The following is a 21,064-nucleotide window of genomic DNA, read 5'->3' as shown; positions in this document are numbered from 1 at the left end:
TTCTCTAACCCTAGCCACACTCTCTCACTCACCTCCCACCGCCGCACACAATCTCACTCGCCTCACACTCTCTTCCCCACAGCACACACACCTAGACTCCACGAAAAAAAGAAAGAAAGAAAAGGAAAAGAGAGAATAGGGGAGACCGCAAGAAGCGAAGGGAGGAAGGAGGGAGCTGTCCACACCAAGCCACCACGCGAGGAGAGAGAGAGAGAGAGAGAGAGAGCCACGCCTTGTCACTGCCGGCCTGGAGCTCGCCATTCGTGTCCCGTCACGTCGCCACCAGCTGCGTCCAGCTCGCTGCCGTCGCGTCGCCATCAGAGGCCAGAACCGAGAGATGCATTCGAGATAGGGGACGAGCGCGAGAGACGAGACGAGAAAGGACAGCCGCCGCGCCTTGTCTCCGTCACTGCTGAGCTTCAACTGCCGCCTTGCCAAGTCGCCGTCGCCATTGTTGAGAGAGAAGAGAGAGCTCGAAGAGAGAGAAACAGAACATGCGAGAGGAGCCATCGTGAATAGAGGGCTGTTTCGTCACCGGTCGCCGTTCGGGTGAACCTTGGTTGCTAATGGAGCTGTTGGTGCCACTGGAGCTGAACCGTTCCTGACAATAACCCAAACTATCGCAGCTCCACCTTGTCGTTGCCCTAATCCAAATTCTGCGCTCATTCATTCCATTCTACGTCAATCCTCCAATTTTGACACTCCCGATTCGGTATCTTCGGTCCCTTGGGACCAAGTTGTGAGTAGGTTTTACATTTATAATTGTTTGACTGTGCATCTATAATTATTTTGACATATATCTATTATGATCTTTGAATTATACTCACTATATTTGTCTAGAACAGTTTTAAATTGATTAGAATAATTGATTTATTAAAATTAAATAATTCATTTTTTATGAAGTTTATACTTTCGGAACTATACATGAGACCATATATATTTTTGATGAAGTCTTGCATTATTTTAAATTGTTTGATCTTATTTGAATATCTGTTTTTGAGACCATATATATTTTTGATAAAGTTTTGCATTATTCTAAAATGTTTGAGTTTACTTGAATATCTGTTTTTGAAGCATTGAAGTATTTGTTGGTATTCACTTAGTTTAAAGATTGTGAAATATATTTGAAATGTGTTTTGATTAAAAAAAAGTATGATTGGAAAGGATTCTGATGAGAAAGTATAATATGATTTGATTTGATTCGATACCTTATATATTGGAAAGATCAAAGATTTGTTGTACTTGAAATTATATGTTTTGAATTGGTTTGGGAGGTTCGTATTAGAAAACCGTAGTTAACGGCAGTTATGACGTTAACTTAGATGCATCTAACTCAAACCCCAGCTAGCAGGGGTGTTGCTAGCCTAACGTGTAGGCCACACGTTAGATCTGTTATTCTGTTAGGACACACGAGAGGAAAGGGCTACCCATTGAGGTGAAGCTGCCCAAGTGTGGACTTTTGATTTGATTTCTGTATGAGAACTCCCTTGTTGATTCACTTATTATTATCAATTATTATTTTCTAATTAAAATTAATTTAATATGATGTTTATATGGTCTCATGTCGATTATAGATGTATTGTCTAGTCACTGAGTTGCAAAACTCACCCCGTTTTTTTTCTAAAAACATTTTTCAGGAACAATTACTTGTCTATGTGAGACTCTCTATTCAAGATGTAACGATCTGCAATGAGTACTTATTCGTTGACGAGTTCTTAGATGTATATATGCTCCATATAACACAGGCAGGGTCCAACCATTCTTAATTATTTTAATTTTTGTTAAAAATGTATAACTATTTATTTTAGAACTTGTAAAATATTTGTAACTTTTTTTTTCAATTTATATTTGAGTATATAAGGCTTGCTATAGGATTATTTTCCTGAGCGCCGGTCATGGCTCATTTTGGGCTGTGACAAATTGGTATCAGAGCTTAGGTTTAATCTGTGTAATATGGAGCAAGTGTCCTATGGTAGAATCACAATTGTATAAATAGAAGCGCGCCTATTTGTACAAATTGTGGCACTATCAAAGGCCTATAGGAATGTCATCTTTGTCCTTTATGTCGTTGTTGTCTTCTGGTTGTTGTTATCCTGCGACTTCTGCCGCTTCTTGCCACTCTTTTCCTCTTCTTTGTATCCAGCCTTGAGTTATCCTTTGGCAACTTTTCTTGAACTTGCTTTTTCAATGATTTTAGTTTTGGTTCCCGTTTGCGACTCTTTTATCTTTTAGTTAGTTCTACTCTTCCTCACTTTTGTGAATATTTGCTTTAATCTTCCCTATGATTCTCGATTTCAAGATTTCATTCATGATCTAGAATATTTGATATGTTCTTGCTGTGAATTATTATTTGATTCCTTTTGTAAAACTGTATTCGGATTTGTGGATTGTGAATTTGTTTAGTCGTTGAATTGAGATGCTTTCTTTTGGATTTCGATAAACGAGGAGTTTGTTCTTCTTTTGTGGATGATCTTTGAAGCTTACATAATTTTGAACCACTCGTGATTCTTTCTTTCAAAACAATAACTGAATTGCTATTTGGTTGCTCAATGAGAAGAAATACACAATGAACATTTGAACGGAGTGTTATTCTTGTTTCTTTTTGGATTGAAATTGTGATTTTCTTTGCTTTGGTGTGGCGAAATTTTTGGATGATCTATTAGCTGAATTGAAGATCTTTTTCGAACTGAAAGTTTGGTTGAGTTCTTTTAATTTGATGATCTTTTTCTATTACAGTACTGTATTATTGAACATGGCATTTTTTTCCATTGAACGCTTGCTTTTTGTCGGTGATTGGATGATGAATTCTGTTGTTGCCTAGATCCAAAGAAACCGAGAACTCCTTACCCTTGCTTCTCCCCTGAAACTTCTATTCTTCAACTATTCTTATCATTATTATGTAGAGGGATTTAGCTTAAGTTTTGCTTGGTTCGCAATGCTTTTGGGAGGTTGAGATTTGTAGATCGGAGATATTGAAAATAATTTTCTGTTATTTTGGACATGGACGACTAGATATCTAATTCTTTAAAACAGAACAAATTCTCTACTTTTACTTGTTTTTAGATTCAATTATAAATTATAAATCGTGCATGTAAATCAAAATGTAGTTATATTCTATGCAGCATTGTAGCCTGGTTGATGAGCATGATGTATACAGTGGAATGTGGATTGAATTTAGTTTCCTAAAACAGTTTTTCCTACTCTTCTTTCCTTTTTGGTCATTCTAACCTACTGTGCTAGCAGCAGTTGAATTAAATGTCATTGGTTTGCCGTGTAGTCTTGTCATGTCTTGGGTGCATCCTAGTGATATGCTTTTGCACTTGTCTGGTTCATTTGTTTAATTTTTGATTTTTTGATTTTTTGATTTTTTTAAATTTGCTACTTTGTGTTGTTTCCTTTGTTATTCTCTCGTGCTTGGAAATCGGTTTTTGTTTCTCTTTTTCTTAGGAACCAATTGAAAGGTTTGGGATTGCACCAAGACTATTTTTAAGATTCCGAGATTGATATGTCCTTGTTATATTATCCTTTTTCTTTCTACCCCTTTAAATATTATAAAAATAACTTGATTATATAGTCGTTTCACTTTTTTTTATGACTTGCAATGCTTTTCATTGATTGCAACGATTTAAAATTTTGGATCAGAAGATATGATTTGAAAAAAAAAAAAAAGAAAAGCTCTTCAAAAATAATACAGGCTCATGATCTAGATTAAACTTGTCTTCTCTATTGAATTTTTCTGCCATATTTATTTTCTAGCATTGATGGTTGGTGCAAAGTTCAATTTAAACCTGTTTTCTTGCAGCGCTATGTTTGTTGAGATGGTTGAGTAACATTGTCCATGTAATCGAGTTAGCTACATAGATGTGGAATTGGTGACTTTTACCTGGAGTTTGAATGCCCTAGATCTTTTCTTTCGTCTCTTCTATTTTCTTTCCATATATTTAATATGAACATGTCAATTCCTGTTCCTTTGTAGTGTTGTCTTCCAATCGATACTTTTGATTACCATACTCATATGGTGACTTCTAACTTGGTACAGCAGTTTGTGTTTTGTTCTTAATGATTTTGACCGTTAGCTTTGAGAATTGTGATAGGCCCAACCTATTGTTCCCCCATCCTAGTGGTTGACACACTTTCAAGATAGGAGAGTAAGCGTTTAATGAGCACTTATTGGTCGTCGTTTACCATATATGCTGACTGTATCATATATACTCAATTTTGCTTTTTATCGCTTTTTATTTTTGACCGAGCACATAGAAGTTATTGGAATTGATCACATGAATGGTATAGTTGTTTATGCTTCCAGCTATCTCTGACCGAAATCACATGGTGCATCGGTTGTGGGGGATTATCAAGGATAAGAGGATTTGATTTTAGTTTTAACTTTTTGATGGTGTTTTCTCTTTGGATGAGGTATTGGAATTAAATCGCAAACATGTTTTTGTGCAGTTAAACGACCAAGTGTATTGGAGATTTAACTTCGGGGGTTCAAGAGCAAGATTTTGTCTACACATATTTTGTTTCCAACTCAACTTTGTCTTTGTTCTCACTTTGTGTTTTTGTTTGATCTAGTCTTACGTCAGTTTGACAAGTTGTTTCTTTCACTTATCTTCGTCTTTCTCTATATGTGTTTGCCATAATTGGTCACACTAACCATAATTGGAGACTTTTGCTTGAACGCTGTGAGGGGTTTGAATTATGTTAAAATTGTTATGAATTGTTGTGCTGGCCTTAAACTGTTCTTGCATGTGAAGTATTGAAGGACCTCTTCTTGGATGGTTTAACTAAGATTTTGTACTTAAATGAGTTGAATGTATATGTAAATTTTGGCATAAAGGACAACAAAAAGATAAATAGTATCTTGTCATGTTTTATACTATCTATATATTATTTGTAGTCAAGTAATTTCTATTTTTTTTTATATTAGTATGCTTAATAACTAAATCCATGATAATAAGAATAATAATAATTTCCAAGAGACTTAGTCAGAGATTTCTAAATTAGAAAAAGAGAGCAGGTTAGTTTATATGACAGTTAATATTTTTATTTCTATGACTAATTGATTATGTATTCTAAAATGTGGTATCAAACCTTGAATTTACTGTTTTACTTTGCTTTTCTGTTATTATTTCTATCTTGTTGTTTATGGTTTTGATTTATGAATGTTGTGGATATTCCATTTAGGTTATAAGAGTGTTTCCCTTCGTTTTCTTGCTTGTGATGCTACTGTTTCTTATTATTATTATTATTATTATTATTATTGTAATTTTCTTTACCCTAATGTTCCAATTTTGATCTATACATAATATAGACTTTAAGCTTTGTATCTTCTTTCTCTTCTTTGATACAAAAAAAAATTGTGTCCTTTCAAGTTAGAAATAAATTAAAAGTGATCTTTGTATGTATTTGTTTATCTAGGCCATGTTTCCTAACTAATTAATAAGTTTTGATATTAGAAAGGTATTTTCAAAAATAAATAAATAAATAAATAAAAATTCCAAAGTACTTCTTGATGGGAAAATTTTCATGATGAATGAAAACTGTTTTGATCTTAGTAGAAAATTTATACCAAAATTTGCAAATTTATCTTTATCATGTGATTTTCATGAAGCATGGATATATGATTTGAGTCTTAGATTAGCTATTTAAAGGTATTTATCCCTTTAACTAGAAGAAATATGTTGCATTGTGTGGTTATGTTGTAATTAGTTGAACTTCTATAGTAATTGATAAGCAAGTTATCATAACAATGTTTTAAGTCCGAGAAAGATCATCATTGAAATGATTTTGTTTTGTCACCAGTATATTCATCTTGTTTCCCTTTAATTCCATGATTGTCATAACTCTCTTTCTTATAATCATTACTCTTGAAAAATTTTTTTTCTTTCATTCTAATGCATATCATTGTTTTCCTAAACTCTTGTAATAGCATTTCGTCTATAGTCTTGTTTTGTATAATATTTGTACACATTATTAAACTTATGGTTTCAAAATGTGATTGTATTTATTTCGATTGAAGTTGTCACCATATTGCTTTTTCTCTAATTCCTAACTTTGTTATTCGTTGCATCAATGTCTAATTCTATGAAAGATGTGTAAATCTGTGTAGCTTGTACTGCTCACGCGATATTACATAGTATATTGGTTTGAAATTCGGGGACCGAATTTCTAAAGGAGGGAAGAATGTAATAGCCAGAAAAAAAATAAATAAATAGATAAGCCGGTGGGACCCACTCCTAGATTTTTATTTTCTTCTTTCTCTAACCCTAGCCACACTCTCTCACTCACCTCCCACCGCCGCACACAATCTCACTCGCCTCACACTCTCTTCCCCACAGCACACACACCTAGACTCCACAGAAAAAAGAAAGAAAGAAAAGGGAAAGAGAGAATAGGGGAGACCGCAAGAAGCGAAGGGAGGAAGGAGGGAGCTGTCCACACCAAGCCACCACGCGAGGAGAGAGAGAGAGAGAGCCACGCCTTGTCACTGCCGGCCTGGAGCTCGCCATTCGTGTCCCGTCACGTCGCCGCCAGCTGCGTCCAGCTCGCTACCGTCGCGTCGCCATCAGAGGCCAGAACCGAGAGATGCGTCCGAGAGAGGGGACGAGCGCGAGAGACGAGACGAGAAAGGACAGCCGCCGTGCCTTGTCTCCGTCACTGCTGAGCTTCAACTGCCGCCTTGCCAAGTCGCCGTCGCCATTGTTGAGAGAGAAGAGAGAGCTCGAAGAGAGAGAAACAGAACGTGCGAGAGGAGCCATCGTGAATAGAGGGCTGTTTCGTCACCGGTCGCCGTTCGGGTGAACCTTGGTTGCTAATGGAGCTGTTGGTGCCGCTGGAGCTGAACCGTTCCTGACAATAACCTAAACTATCGCAGCTCCACCTTGTCGTTGCCCTAATCCAAATTCTGCGCTCATTCATTCCATTCTACGTCAATCCTCCAATTTTGACACTCCCGATTCGGTATCTTCGGTCCCTTGGGACCAAGTTGTGAGTAGGCTTTACATTTATAATTGTTTGACTGTACATCTATAATTATTTTGACATATATCTATTATGATCTTTGAATTATACTCACTATATTTGTCTAGAACGGTTTTAAATTGATTAGAATAATTGATTTATTAAAATTAAATAATTTATTTTTTATGAAGTTTATACTTTTGGAACTATACATGAGACCATATATATTTTTGATGAAGTCTTGCATTATTTTAAATTGTTTGATCTTATTTGAATATCTGTTTTTGAGACCATATATATTTTTGATAAAGTTTTGCATTATTCTAAAATGTTTGAGTTTACTTGAATATCTGTTTTTGAAGCATTGAAGTATTTGTTGGTATTCACTTAGTTTAAAGATTGTGAAATATATTTGAAATGTGTTTTGATTAAAAAAAAGTATGATTGGAAAGGATTCTGATGAGAAAGTATAATATGATTTGATTTGATTCGATACCTTATATATTGGAAAGATCAAAGATTTGTTGTATTTGAAATTATATGTTTTGAATTGGTTTGGGAGGCTCGTATTAGAAAATCGTAGTTAACGGCGGTTATGACGTTAACTTAGATGCATCTAACTCAGACCCCAGCTAGCAGGGGTGTTGCTAGCCTAACGTGTAGGCCACACGTTAGATCTGTTATTCTGTTAGGACACACGAGAGGAAAGGGCTACCCATTGAGGTGAAGCCGCCCAAGTGTGGACTTTTGATTTGATTTCTGTATGAGAACTCCCTTGTTGATTCACTTATTATTATCAATTATTATTTTCTAATTAAAATTAATTTAATATGATGTTTATATGGTCTCATGTCGATTATAGATGTATTGTCTAGTCACTGAGTTGCAAAACTCACCTCGTTTTTTTTCTAAAAACATTTTTCAGGAACAATTACTTGTCTATGTGAGACTCTCTATTCAAGATGTAACGATCTGCAATGAGTACTTATTCGTTGACGAGTTCTTAGATGTATATATGCTCCATATAACACAGGCAGGGTCCAACCATTCTTAATTATTTTAATTTTTGTTAAAAATGTATAACTATTTATTTTAAAACTTGTAAAATATTTGTAACTTTTTTTTTCAATTTATATTTGAGTATATAAGGCTTGCTATAGGATTATTTTCCTAAGCGCCGGTCATGGCTCATTTTGGGCTGTGACAGAATCTGTTATGGGGGAGCATGATTACCGTAAGACAACTTTAGATCATTGTGTCTTTGTGCAAAAATTTTCTGATGATGATTTTATCATTCTTTTACTTTATGTGGATGATATTTTGATTGTGGGTAAGAATGCTTTGAGGATTAATGAGTTGAAGAAACAGTTGAGCAAGTTCTTTGCTATGAAGGACTTGGGTCCTGCCAAACAGATTTTGGGCATGACTATTACTCGTTATAGAGATTCCAAGAAGCTTTATTTGTCACAGGAGAAGTACATAAAGAAGGTGTTTCAAAGGTTTGGCATGAATGATGCCAAATGTGTTGCTAGTTCTTTTGCTCCTCATTTTAAGTTGAGCACCAAGCAGTGTCCAACCACTGATGAAGAGAAACAAGCAATGGATGAAATTTCTTATGCCTTAGCTGTTGGAAGCTTGATGTATGTTATGGTGTGTACTAGACCAGACATTGCTCATGCGGTTGGTACTGTGAGTCATTTTCTCTCTAATCCAGGGAAAGAACATTGGAATGTTATTAAATGGATTATGAGATATCTCAAAGGTACAACTAACTTGAGTTTGAGTTTTGGTGGTGAGAAACCTTTACTAGTTGGCTTTACTGATGCAGACATGACAGGAGATATTGATTCTCGAAAGTTTACTTCAGATTATTTGGTCAAGTTTGCAGGGGAAGCTATTTCATGGCAGTCAAGGCTACAGAAGTGTGTTCCACTTTCTACCACAGAGGTAAAGTTTATTGCATCAACTGAAGCATGTAAAGAGTTGTTGGGATGAAGAAGTTTCTTGCAGCACTTGGTTTCAAGCAAGACTGTTATGTGTTGTTGTGTGATAGCCAAAGTGCTATTCATCTTGCCAAGAATTATACTTTTCATGCAAGATCTAAACATATTGATGTTAGGTATCACTGGATACGGGGTGTGTTAGATTCCAAATTGTTGGAACTTGAGAAAGTTCACACTGATGACAATGGTGCTGATATGATGACAAAAGCATTGTCAAGAGATAAGTTTGAAACATGTTGTTTGATCGCCGGAATGGCGATGGCCTCCACCTAGTCGAGAAGGGGGAGATTTGTTGGGTTTTTTCTCTTCTTTGTGAGACCCAAGCCCAACATTTTGAGGGTGTCACTTTGCACTTATTGTGACACAACCCTAATCAGATTTTTGGGGTCAATTTGAGAGAAAGAGAGTAGCCACCAAAGAGAGAAAGAAGCGAGAAAACAGAATTTTCGTTTTTATCAAAAGCAGTAAACTTCAAATGGTAGTTTCTCATTAGTTCACCGTTGGATCGGCTTGAAATTTGAACTGCGTGTTTCTCTCATCTTGTTCTTCATTCTGGACGGTGGAGATGTTGATTGAAAGTCTGCAGTGAGAGAAATTGGCTTCGCAAGAGAAAAATTAGGTTTTCCATTTTTACACAGAGTAGCAATTTTTGAACGGCAGTTTCTCATTTTTTCACCGTTGGATCGACGTGAAATTTGGACAGTAAATTCTTCATATCTTGTTCTTCATAGTTGCTGCCACATTGTGTTGTGAGTGCTTCCATACTATTGTTGTATTGGATATTTGTGTTATTTTTGCTGATAGACTCTTTCAATAATGTCTAGGAAAATAGTAGATAAACAAAAGCTTAATTATGAAGAAAAAGAGAAACTTAAACGAAAAGATAAATGTTGGTTAAAACTGTTGATTATTCCAATCTTTTCCCAATAGAATAAATTATGCCCCAATTATTTTATCAATATGTTAATTAGGAATGAACATTTTGGAGATTGTATCATAAGTTTTAATTAAGAATGTGATTACTTTGTTTCCATAGTTGGATTATCTTTTGTAGAATAACGAGGGTATAATCTCTAATATACATTTGTCGGCCTTAGGTTGTGTTATTAATGCTTCTCATACGGTACCACAACTCTGTAGCTAGAGCTTGCGATTATATTGAACAGAATAGAGATGATATCAAAAAGAAAGAAGGAACAAATTAAACGTATGTGATGTTTAAATGGATATGAAATTTTGGTCAATGAAGACATGTATGATTTCGCTTGTGATACGCAGATACGCTAAAAGGCAAGCCAATACCGTAAGGTAGGGGTGCATATGTGCCGGGTGAAGTCGGGTTTGATGTGACCCAGACCCGATCCGAAATATACACCGGGTTTATTTATTAGACCCGAACCCGACCCTAGACCCGATGAAACCAATACACTTTCGGGCCACAATTATACCGGGTAAAAACCGGGTGAAAACCGGGCCATTAACATTACATTACGTTGATACCTTCTTGTAAGCTAGCATGTAAAAATATCCAAATTTTCAAGACTCCAACCATTATTTAACATGGTAAAATTCACTTAGAAAAATATAACAAAAACCAACCCTTCTTTAAAATTAAAGCATAACCACAATCCATACTAAAGCAAAACCACAATCAATACTAATATTGTCTAATAATACCAAATATTTAAATCAATACAAATAACACAATATTATGCATTAGTCTAAAGTCTTATGCATTCTAAACATAAAATATTAACTTATAGTCTTATAATGACTAATAAAACAAAATATTAAAGTTTACAATACTTAAATTCCACATAAGAATAGTCATGATCCATCACTAATAACACAAAATATTAATTGTGTATGATGACCGGGCCACCAGGCCGACTTCGGGTGACCCGAGCTATGGCCCGGACCCGACCCGAAATAATGACCGGGTCTATTTTTGAGACCCTTACCCGACCCTAAACCCGATGAAATCATACCAAATTAGCCCCTAAAATGTTCGGGACCGGGCCGGGCCTTCGGGCCGGGCCGGGTCTGTGCACCCCTACCGTAAGGATAGCTGAATGGGTGATGATATTTTATCAAAAGACAAAAGGAATCCATCCTGTATGTGCAGTGGAACCTTTTCCCAGACAATGGAGTGATGAACATTATATATATCGCCGCGTCCATCACCATACATATCCAAAGCAAAAAATTTAACAAATACTGAACCCCAATTGCCATGCATATTAACACGTACACTCTCTATGTCAATGTGTCCACCATGCACCACAATCCATCCATCTCTTGTTTATCTCTAAGCCAAGACCTAGTGTTGTTGCCACCTCACATTTCTCAATTTCAACACTCGTCAACCTGCATGCCACTCCAATGCCCAAGTGTACATCCATATCATCCTAACGCAACTATATAAATACCACTCACCTCCCTCCATCATTTCACCATCCACACTCATAATAATCATATATATTCATCAATCATCTATATAAGTAGTAGCAGGAGCAATGAGAGGGAGGGTTTCTCCACTGATGCTGTTGCTAGGGATCCTTGTCCTGGCTTCAGTTTCTGCAACGCATGCCAAGTCATCACCTTACCAGAAGAAAACAGAGAACCCCTGCGCCCAGAGGTGCCTCCAGAGTTGTCAACAGGAACCGGATGACTTGAAGCAAAAGGCATGCGAGTCTCGCTGCACCAAGCTCGAGTATGATCCTCGTTGTGTCTATGATCCTCGAGGACACACTGGCACCACCAACCAACGTTCCCCTCCAGGGGAGCGGACACGTGGCCGCCAACCCGGAGACTACGATGATGACCGCCGTCAACCCCGAAGAGAGGAAGGAGGCCGATGGGGACCAGCTGGACCGAGGGAGCGTGAAAGAGAAGAAGACTGGAGACAACCAAGAGAAGATTGGAGGCGACCAAGTCATCAGCAGCCACGGAAAATAAGGCCCGAAGGAAGAGAAGGAGAACAAGAGTGGGGAACACCAGGTAGCCATGTGAGGGAAGAAACATCTCGGAACAACCCTTTCTACTTCCCGTCAAGGCGGTTTAGCACCCGCTACGGGAACCAAAACGGTAGGATCCGGGTCCTGCAGAGGTTTGACCAAAGGTCAAGGCAGTTTCAGAATCTCCAGAATCACCGTATTGTGCAGATCGAGGCCAAACCTAACACTCTTGTTCTTCCCAAGCACGCTGATGCTGATAACATCCTTGTTATCCAGCAAGGTATCAAATCTAATTCTATTCTAAACTACATATATTTTGTTGCTTGATACATATGATTCATTGGATTGCAGGGCAAGCCACCGTGACCGTAGCAAATGGCAATAACAGAAAGAGCTTTAATCTTGACGAGGGCCATGCACTCAGAATCCCATCCGGTTTCATTTCCTACATCTTGAACCGCCATGACAACCAGAACCTCAGAGTAGCTAAAATCTCCATGCCCGTTAACACACCCGGCCAGTTTGAGGTACCTCTTTCTTCTCACATATATATTCAAGAGGAATGTTAGGAGGCCAGCAACTTTTGTAATTTGTAGTTATCAAATAGTCATTAGTGATGATATTAATGTTATTAATAATGATTTTAATGGTGTAAAATTTTATCTAATGGTTCATTTTTTTTTTTTTGATACATGTTGGTCAGAATTTAACAAATTACTGGTCCTAGATTTTTCTTATATTCAATTCTCAATTATCATCTTACATGTTGCTTCACAGGATTTCTTCCCGGCGAGCAGCCGAGACCAATCATCCTACTTGCAGGGCTTCAGCAGGAATACGTTGGAGGCCGCCTTCAATGTAAGCAAATGTATCATAATTATGGAATTAAAATAACGATCATGTTATAATAAACTTATAATATATATACATAGGCGGAATTCAATGAGATACGGAGGGTGCTGTTAGAAGAGAATGCAGGAGGTGAGCAAGAGGAGAGAGGGCAGAGGCGATGGAGTACTCGGAGTAGTGAGAACAATGAAGGAGTGATAGTCAAAGTGTCAAAGGAGCACGTTGAAGAACTTACTAAGCACGCTAAATCCGTCTCAAAGAAAGGCTCCGAAGAAGAGGGAGATATCACCAACCCAATCAACTTGAGAGAAGGCGAGCCCGATCTTTCTAACAACTTTGGGAAGTTATTTGAGGTGAAGCCAGACAAGAAGAACCCCCAGCTTCAGGACCTGGACATGATGCTCACCTGTGTAGAGATCAAAGAAGGAGCTTTGATGCTCCCACACTTCAACTCAAAGGCCATGGTTATCGTCGTCGTCAACAAAGGAACTGGAAACCTTGAACTCGTGGCTGTAAGAAAAGAGCAACAACAGAGGGGACGGCGGGAAGAAGAGGAGGACGAAGACGAAGAAGAGGAGGGAAGTAACAGAGAGGTGCGTAGGTACACAGCGAGGTTGAAGGAAGGCGATGTGTTCATCATGCCAGCAGCTCATCCAGTAGCCATCAACGCTTCCTCCGAACTCCATCTGCTTGGCTTCGGTATCAACGCTGAAAACAACCACAGAATCTTCCTTGCAGGTGATAAGGACAATGTGATAGACCAGATAGAGAAGCAAGCGAAGGATTTAGCATTCCCTGGGTCGGGTGAACAAGTTGAGAAGCTCATCAAAAACCAGAAGGAATCTCACTTTGTGAGTGCTCGTCCTCAATCTCAATCTCAATCTCCGTCGTCTCCTGAGAAAGAGTCTCCTGAGAAAGAGGATCAAGAGGAGGAAAACCAAGGAGGGAAGGGTCCACTCCTTTCAATTTTGAAGGCTTTTAACTGAGAATGGAGGCAACTTGTTATGTATCGATAATAAGATCACGCTTTTGTACTCTACTATCCAAAAACTTATCAATAAATAAAAACGTTTGTGCGTTGTTTCTCCAAGAAAGGTGTGGCGCTTATGGTTGTTTATTTATACGAAACTAATTAAATACATCATAACGGCAAAGACCTCTTATTATGTAATTTTCTTTTAAAAAATATAGACTGCCAAAATATATATGAATATTTACATGAACAAGTCAAATGGAATACTTGTTGAGACATATCTCATCGATCCTATCTACTAATTAGTAGATACAAACATATTTGAGTGTTAATCATTTCTCTCATGACTTATGGGTCTCAGAATACCTACGGTAGTCCTCCTCAGTTGGGACAGGGTAACTACCCTTTCCTTCGTCGAGGTCGGTAAGTTTATAGCTATCAACTGTACCAAAAGAAGAGATATGATTTATTAGCATGAATATAAAATGAGAGAGAATCTTATTGAGAGATTGCAAGAAAGTCATGCATAAACTTACATCCTATAGGGTTCTGGCAACGGCCACCGCACCACCACCTGCAAAATTTACTAGGGAAAACACAAGCACGGAAACAGTAGTCGTTGCATCTGTTTTGTTGAGCCTTGAGAGAATTGTCTACCGCATTAGCGCCCACTATCAGGAAAACCATCATGGCCATGAAAAATGCAACAACGTTATAGTATTCCTTTCCCATTTTTTATATATTTATTCACGCTTTTTGATTGTCTTTGAAGAACAATCCTCCCATCACCATGCATGGATTTATATAAATACAGCTAAATAATTGCTTCATCATCAGCCACGAACTAAACAACGCTAATATAATGCTGAGGCCTTTCTTCGTTAATCGTTTTAACCAAAAAAGGAAAAAGGGAAAGCAAATGAGAGCATTTCATGAATCGCATAAAAAATGGAGCATTACTCCGCGTCTTCCGTTTGTTTATGGATTTTTGTTGTAACGAAGGTGACGCATGTCAATTTGAGTGTGTCGAAAATTTTTGAATAGTTTAACTTTAACCATATTTGACTAAAACTTTTATTTTTGGTTCATATTGTATTAGTTGGGCCGAACATTGGGCCAATGGTTGCAGAAAAGAAGGTGGGCCCTACATGCCAAAAAAAAGAAGGTGGGCCCTGGCTTCAATCTGACTAGTCGTATTGTGTGCTTGTTGCTCAAGACAGAGTGAGTGTTGTTTAAAACAGGGAGAACCGGAGAAATGAGAAGCTATGTAGAAGATGGAGTGCGTATTCGGATTGGTAGGGAAGGGGTTCGCCATCGTGGTGGCGGACACGTCGGCGGTGCACGGCATACTGGTTCACAAGACGAACGAGGAGAAGATCATGAAACTTGATTCTCACAAGCTCATGGCCGCCAGTGGTGAGGGCGGTGACAGGGTTCAGTTCACTGAATACATACTCAAGAACGTGGCTCTCTACCAATTCCGCAACGGGATCCCTTTGACCACTTCCGCTGCCGCCAATTTCACCCGCGCCGAGCTAGCTGCTGCTCTCCGCAAGGTAACTAAACCGGTAAATTAAACCCCCCTCATTTTATAATAAATCAATGTTTTGTTACTTTAGCTGGTGGGTGTGGTTTTTGTTCAGAACCCCTACGCTGTGAACATTCTTCTTGCTGGTTACGACAACCACACAGGCCCTTCACTATACTACATTGACTACTTAGCAACACTTCACAAGGTTGACAAGGCAGCTTTTGGTTATGCCTCCTATTTTTCATTGTCAATCATGGACACACACTACCACGCTGGCATGTCCCTGCAAGAAGCTATTGATTTAGTAGATAAATGCATCACGGAAATCAGGTCCAGGTTGGTTGTGGCACCTCCAAACTTTGTTATCAAAATTGTTGACCAACACGGAGCCAGAGAGTGTGCGTGGCGTCAATCGCTTCCTTCAGCTTCACCTACTTTTATTCATAATTGAGTACGAGGAGAACATGCTATTTGAGCTATAACTCATTGACATAATTTGCTGTTGTTTTATTTTTATTATTATTATTATTATTATTATTATTATTATTATTTGTGTGGGAATGTGTGATCTTGGTTTCGTTTGGGATTTGTTTCTTACACTACCGAAAAAGAAAGGAAAATTCTCAAGAAAGTTAATAAAAAATAATTAATAAGAACTTTATTTCTCCATTCCCAATTACATACGTACAACAACCTCAATAAGAATAATAATACACATTACAAATTTACAATACAAATAGCTTCGATTCGAAAAAAGAAGGTGATATGAGCAGCCACGCCGCAAAAGAATACATAGTAACATCAATTCCATAGGTACATGAACTTGAGAATACGCAAAGAAAGAGAAACCTAGTAGAATTTGAGAACAGCAACTCCAAGTGCAATGAATAGAAGAGAAGGAGGCGCATTGAAAGGTTTGATGGCATATGATGGAGTGAGACCAGGGCGGGAACTTTCCGTGGATGAAGCTGGTGTACTTGTGGTTCCAGAATCCACTGATGGAGATGCGGGACTTTGAAGAGGAGAGCTACTAGTTGTGTCAGACTCTGGTGCCAGAGAAGGTGGATTCGATGGTGATGGGGGGATATCAGAAGAAGAAGAAGCTGCATGCTCAAAAGATACACATCAGATAACTCTAAATAAAATATGCTCTTAATTAAATAGGATTAGGCAGTTGGCACTAACCTTGAGGACTAGGAGTTGGAGTAAATCCTGAGGGTGATGAAGGAGACGGTCCAAAAGCCACTGGTCCTGTGAAATCAAATATTATTCAAAAGATAGATTAAGAAAGGCTCATATAAGAATTTTTTAGCAACAATTCTGGCATCACGTACCTGGAGCAGGAAGTGGTGTACCTGAGGCTGCAAAATCCAAAAGCACATCACTTAGTTAGCGGTATTGATAAACTGAAAAAAAAGTAGATGGAATTTTCATATTAAGTTGATAGTTAAGAGTCGTTAGATATAATTCAGTCAAATCTGTTAAATTATTTAAGAACTTTGACTGAAGTTAACTATAGGAAGGAAATTTACCTTTGCATTGGACGGGGACAGCAGGCATGTTGCAGGCACGAGGAAGAGAGATGGCCAAGGATCGGTTGACTGGTATTCTGAAAGGAATGCCGGCCGTCAGAAGGAGACACAAGCAGTTCATACCGCCACTGGTTATCGACTTGAGGGCGCCGCAGCATTGGGCAGTTGGCGAGGTGCCATTGCCACTGCTATTTGTGAGGAAGCCCGCGCATGGTGTGAACACTGTGCTTAGCGCCGAGACGTTACATGGTGTGCTAATTTGGGCGTAGGATGGTGCACTTGTCACCATCAACATGCCTAGTACTAGAGCCACAACTCTTGCTACCATGTTTGTGTGTTATGTGTAGAGAGTCAAGACCAAGTTTGATGGTTGGGTAAGAGCATGTTAAGCGAATTTATAGACATAGGAAATCAACAAGTTAAGCATGAAATTTGGTTTAGAAGCTCAACTACCATGACTAATTAGAGCCAAATGAAAGAATTTGAAGCAGGTGGGATTAGTATGTTTTGACTTTTGACCTCAGTGGAAAGCTTATGTTCACCCAAGTGTCACAGAATGTTGTGTCTATAATGCAACATTTATCATCAGCCAAGTCATTAAGTTCTGTATTAGTTCAGCTGCAAAAGTGGATAACCCAAGACTAACACAATCCTAGATTATATTCCTGCTTTCTTCTCTTTCCTTCTTTCTTTGCTTGCTTTATTGATCCTTCCCTATATTTTATTTTTTTCCCATACCGATCCAACACGCTTCCACAAGTCAACGCAATCTTCTAATCCTCTTTCTCTAATCTCTATTGCTTATTGGACAATAAAAAATAAACTCAAACTAAAACACTGGCCTTTTGTTAGTTGGATGCTCGAGGCTCCTTTTCGGTTTTTCCCCTTTTCTTTTGGTCATGGTGAATTGGTCAGCGCCTCACTACTCCCAAGTTCATGGGCATTACCAAACCAAGTTGAGTGGCCCGTAGACCTAGGCTACCATGTAGCACCACATAGTTTTTTGAGGAAATTAAAATAACAAGTTTTGGCCCAAGCCCGAGAATGACCAAAAACTATAATCAATTTGTTTTGTCTAATTCTGTTTTATCAACGAAAGTTTTATATTGAAAACCTTGTTAAGCAAAACCTATTATGCTTTAGAAAGTGTACAGTAGGGCTGGAAGTGAGTCAAGCCAACTTATGAGCTAGTTCGAGCTTGACTCGTTAATAGCTCGATAAGCTAAGTTCGTGAGCTAGTGAGCCAAATTTGAGCTTGAAATTGAGTTCATAAATTAAATGAGCCGGCTCGTGAGTTGACTCGATTATATATATATGATCTTAATTATTTAAAATTTTATATTTATTTTTTACATATAATTTTGATGTAGAACATAAATAAAAAATTTATAATTTATTGATAGATAACAATATATAAAATTGATTTTTTTAAATATTTTTTAAAAAATATTAGTTATAATTTATTGATATAAAATTATAGATTATGTATTTATATTTCTATTATTTGATTAAAATAGGCTGGTGGATATTTTTTTTATATTTACGTCATAAAACTTTTTTATTTTTTTCGGGATTAAGCTTGGATAAACCGTAAAGAATTACATTTTACGAACAAGGCCTATAACAGACTTTGTCCTTGGAGTTGGGCCATGGCCTAAAACTTTCATAACAGGCCTAAAGTGTGTAGCATCTTATGAAAACGGTACCCTGAGAAAAATGATTAACTAATGTGTTGACTTATGCATGTACCCAAAAAAAAAAAGTGTTGACTTATGCAGACGTGTTAAATGATCCTCTACACTTTTCTTTCCTCCCAAAGTGGTAATTAAAACTGTTTGCCATGGCCATTTCTAGTTAGTACATCTTAATAGTTACACGTCCCTACCTAGACGGTGTTTGGATTTGGTGAATAAGCAAAATTTCCCAAATGAAACAAGTGTAAGAAACACGCTGTGAGTTGTACGTTGTTGTTATTAAGTTGTGAATGTGATTTGAAAAGTCTAATTTAAGACCTCACAAAATGGTGACACAGTTCCCTTCCTCCATAGTCCTAAAAGTAGTTCATCCACATACCAAACAAACCTGTGTTAGGATTAGGAACCTTCCATCATTCCATGCAATGCAACACTATTCCATAAAGTCCAAGTGTCCAACTCTCTCACATTTGAACTCACAGCACCGTACCCTTAAATCCAAGTACCTTTAATTACTTCCCATCATTGAGAGGTAGTTCACCCACATAAACCTGCTTTTTTTTTTCACATTGATTTCTGTTGCATCTTCCTTTATAAAAAGCCATAAAGTCTCCTCATACCAAACCATCCCAGTCAATCAAATAGAAGAGTATTATTATCAAGCAGTTTAATTTCCAATGGCACAAGGGAAAGTAGAGATACTGGTGGTGGTGGCAATCGGCATGATGTTGGGAGGAGCGGCGGCGCAATCGAGTTGCACAAGTGCGTTGGTGAACCTGTCACCATGCCTAAACTACATTCAAGGGAGATCATCAACACCAAGTTCAGGGTGCTGCTCACAGCTTTCGAATGTAGTGAGATCAGAACCACAGTGCCTGTGCCAGGTTCTTAGCGGAGGAGCTTCATCGTCCCTTGGCATCAGTATCAACCAAACTCAGGCTCTTGCTTTGCCTGGTGCTTGCAGAGTCAACACCCCACCCGTTAGCCAGTGCAAAGGTATATAAGAGATAATACTCAATTTGGTACCTAAACTTGTACTCGAGTCTCAATTTAGTCCTTAAAATTTTAATTACCTCAATTTAGTCCCAAACTTTTCAATTGACTCTGTGACGGAAACCGCTATAGGGATTAACGTGATTAAAATTTGAAAAGTTCAGGGACTAAATTGAGGCAATTGAAATTTCAATGACTAAATTGAGGCTCGAGTGTAACTTCAGGGACCAAACTGAGTATTTTCTCGGTATATAATAATCTATTCAAATACTAATGCCAGACAAACAAAAAGTCAGTCAGAATTTGTCTTATTTAGTATTCATTAATTATTATAATAATTAATAAATGTTAAATAATAAGACAAGTTTTGATTGTTTTTGGCTAATTTATTTTGGTTACCAAATATTTTCGTATATTAAATCACTAGTAAGATGAGTATTATGCTAATTAATATGAATCATTTATTTATTTGTGAACATACACATACAGCAGCTGCTTCACCAGCAGAATCTCCAAATTCAGGTACATACATCAATGAATACATTATGCTGATTCATCATACAACATGCAAAAAATATAATTGGATTGAGTTTATATTTTAAATTTGCAGGAACTAGTGGAGCTGGAAGCGGGACGATACCCACTACAGATGGCGGATTCTCGAGTGGGAATTCAATCAAGTTATCAGTTCCTATGCTCTTCATTGTTTTTGCTGCAACATGTGCTTCAACTTTCAGGATATACTGATTTCATAGTTTTAGTCCCCTTCATAGTTATTATAGTTTTTCTCTTATATATTGGTCATGATTATTACTATTGTACCTTCTTTTTTTTTTTTTCTTCTCGAATATGTTGTCGTTATTATGGAGTTTCCGACTTTCCTTAGGTTATATATTCATTTTTGTGACTTCTAACTAGCTGCTAGCTAGTGTGGGATACATATACATGGTTTTGTATTATGCTTCCTATTATAAATATTTTTATTTTTTACTTTTTTTTTTTTGGTCGATAGAGCCTAGATATTTTTAATCAAAAATTGGCACTGGATGGGCCCATTATTAACAACCAATCACAAATAATCCATAAGCAGTTGTGGATATGACAAAATATATGGGCCATTATTGGCCCATCTTAGGCCTAGAGAAAGGAAACAAAAAACTACACATGCTGGTGGGCTACACATTATTGTCATGTGTGGGGTTTATGATTTAACACAATATTTCATAATTATCAAAACCGACTCGGTAATTTTGTTATAATTAAATAACAATATAAAATTATATTCTATTTGTTATAATAAGTATTTTTTAAATTTTATTTTTGTATTTTAATTAATAATTACTTTTCGATTTCAATAATTTATTATGTTTCAAGTATTTATTAAATAGAAAAAATATAAATAGACAATAAAAATACTAAACAATATGAATAATAAATATATTGGATATTTATTTTACTAAGTGTATGGATGATTATTCTAATATTAAAATTTAGGTGAATAATTTAAAAGTATAATATATTTTTATTTTATTAATGATTGTTCATGTTGTTCAAAAAAATCATTAATTATCT

At 37.2% G+C, this 21,064-nt stretch overlaps 4 protein-coding genes across 5 annotated transcripts; 3 read left to right on the top strand and 1 right to left on the bottom strand.

Annotated features, from left to right (window-relative positions):
• The first annotated feature begins 11,418 nt into the window (after positions 1-11,418).
• On the top strand, positions 11,419-13,859 carry LOC112776552 (allergen Ara h I). The gene is made up of 4 exons (NM_001376210.1): positions 11,419-12,200; positions 12,272-12,447; positions 12,698-12,778; positions 12,853-13,859. The coding sequence occupies exons 1-4, from the start codon at positions 11,480-11,482 to the stop codon at positions 13,753-13,755; spliced, it is 1,881 nt and encodes a 626-aa protein (NP_001363139.1). The 5' UTR covers positions 11,419-11,479; the 3' UTR covers positions 13,756-13,859.
• A 1,111-nt stretch (positions 13,860-14,970) lies between these two features.
• On the top strand, positions 14,971-15,822 carry LOC112776550 (proteasome subunit beta type-2-B). Its single transcript, XM_025820749.3, has 2 exons — positions 14,971-15,298; positions 15,386-15,822. The coding sequence occupies exons 1-2, from the start codon at positions 15,017-15,019 to the stop codon at positions 15,722-15,724; spliced, it is 621 nt and encodes a 206-aa protein (XP_025676534.1). The 5' UTR covers positions 14,971-15,016; the 3' UTR covers positions 15,725-15,822.
• Positions 15,823-15,905: 83 nt separating this feature from the next.
• Positions 15,906-17,228, bottom strand: LOC112776549 (non-specific lipid transfer protein GPI-anchored 20). Its single transcript, XM_025820748.3, has 4 exons — positions 16,806-17,228; positions 16,608-16,634; positions 16,459-16,524; positions 15,906-16,376 (listed from the first exon to the last, which is right to left on the bottom strand). The coding sequence occupies exons 1-4, from the start codon at positions 17,131-17,133 to the stop codon at positions 16,123-16,125; spliced, it is 675 nt and encodes a 224-aa protein (XP_025676533.1). The 5' UTR covers positions 17,134-17,228; the 3' UTR covers positions 15,906-16,122.
• Positions 17,229-18,664: 1,436 nt separating this feature from the next.
• LOC112779943 (non-specific lipid transfer protein GPI-anchored 26) lies at positions 18,665-20,482 on the top strand. Of its 2 annotated transcripts, none has more exons than XM_025824294.3 (3): positions 18,665-19,495; positions 19,982-20,014; positions 20,103-20,482. In XM_025824294.3, exons 1-3 carry the CDS (start codon positions 19,177-19,179, stop codon positions 20,237-20,239), a joined length of 489 nt encoding a protein of 162 aa, XP_025680079.1. In that variant the 5' UTR covers positions 18,665-19,176; the 3' UTR covers positions 20,240-20,482. The 2 variants fall into 2 exon arrangements, with proteins under 2 accessions (XP_025680079.1, XP_025680080.1); XM_025824295.3 differs by having other exon boundaries at positions 18,828-19,495; positions 19,985-20,014.
• The last annotated feature ends 582 nt before the right edge of the window (positions 20,483-21,064 follow it).

This window comes from Arachis hypogaea, chromosome 19, assembly GCF_003086295.3.
Source record: "Arachis hypogaea cultivar Tifrunner chromosome 19, arahy.Tifrunner.gnm2.J5K5, whole genome shotgun sequence".
In the NCBI taxonomy this organism is placed as follows: domain Eukaryota; kingdom Viridiplantae; phylum Streptophyta; class Magnoliopsida; order Fabales; family Fabaceae; genus Arachis; species Arachis hypogaea.
The sequence above is the reverse complement of the archived record's forward strand: the minus strand, read 5'-3'. Positions and strand labels throughout refer to the sequence as shown.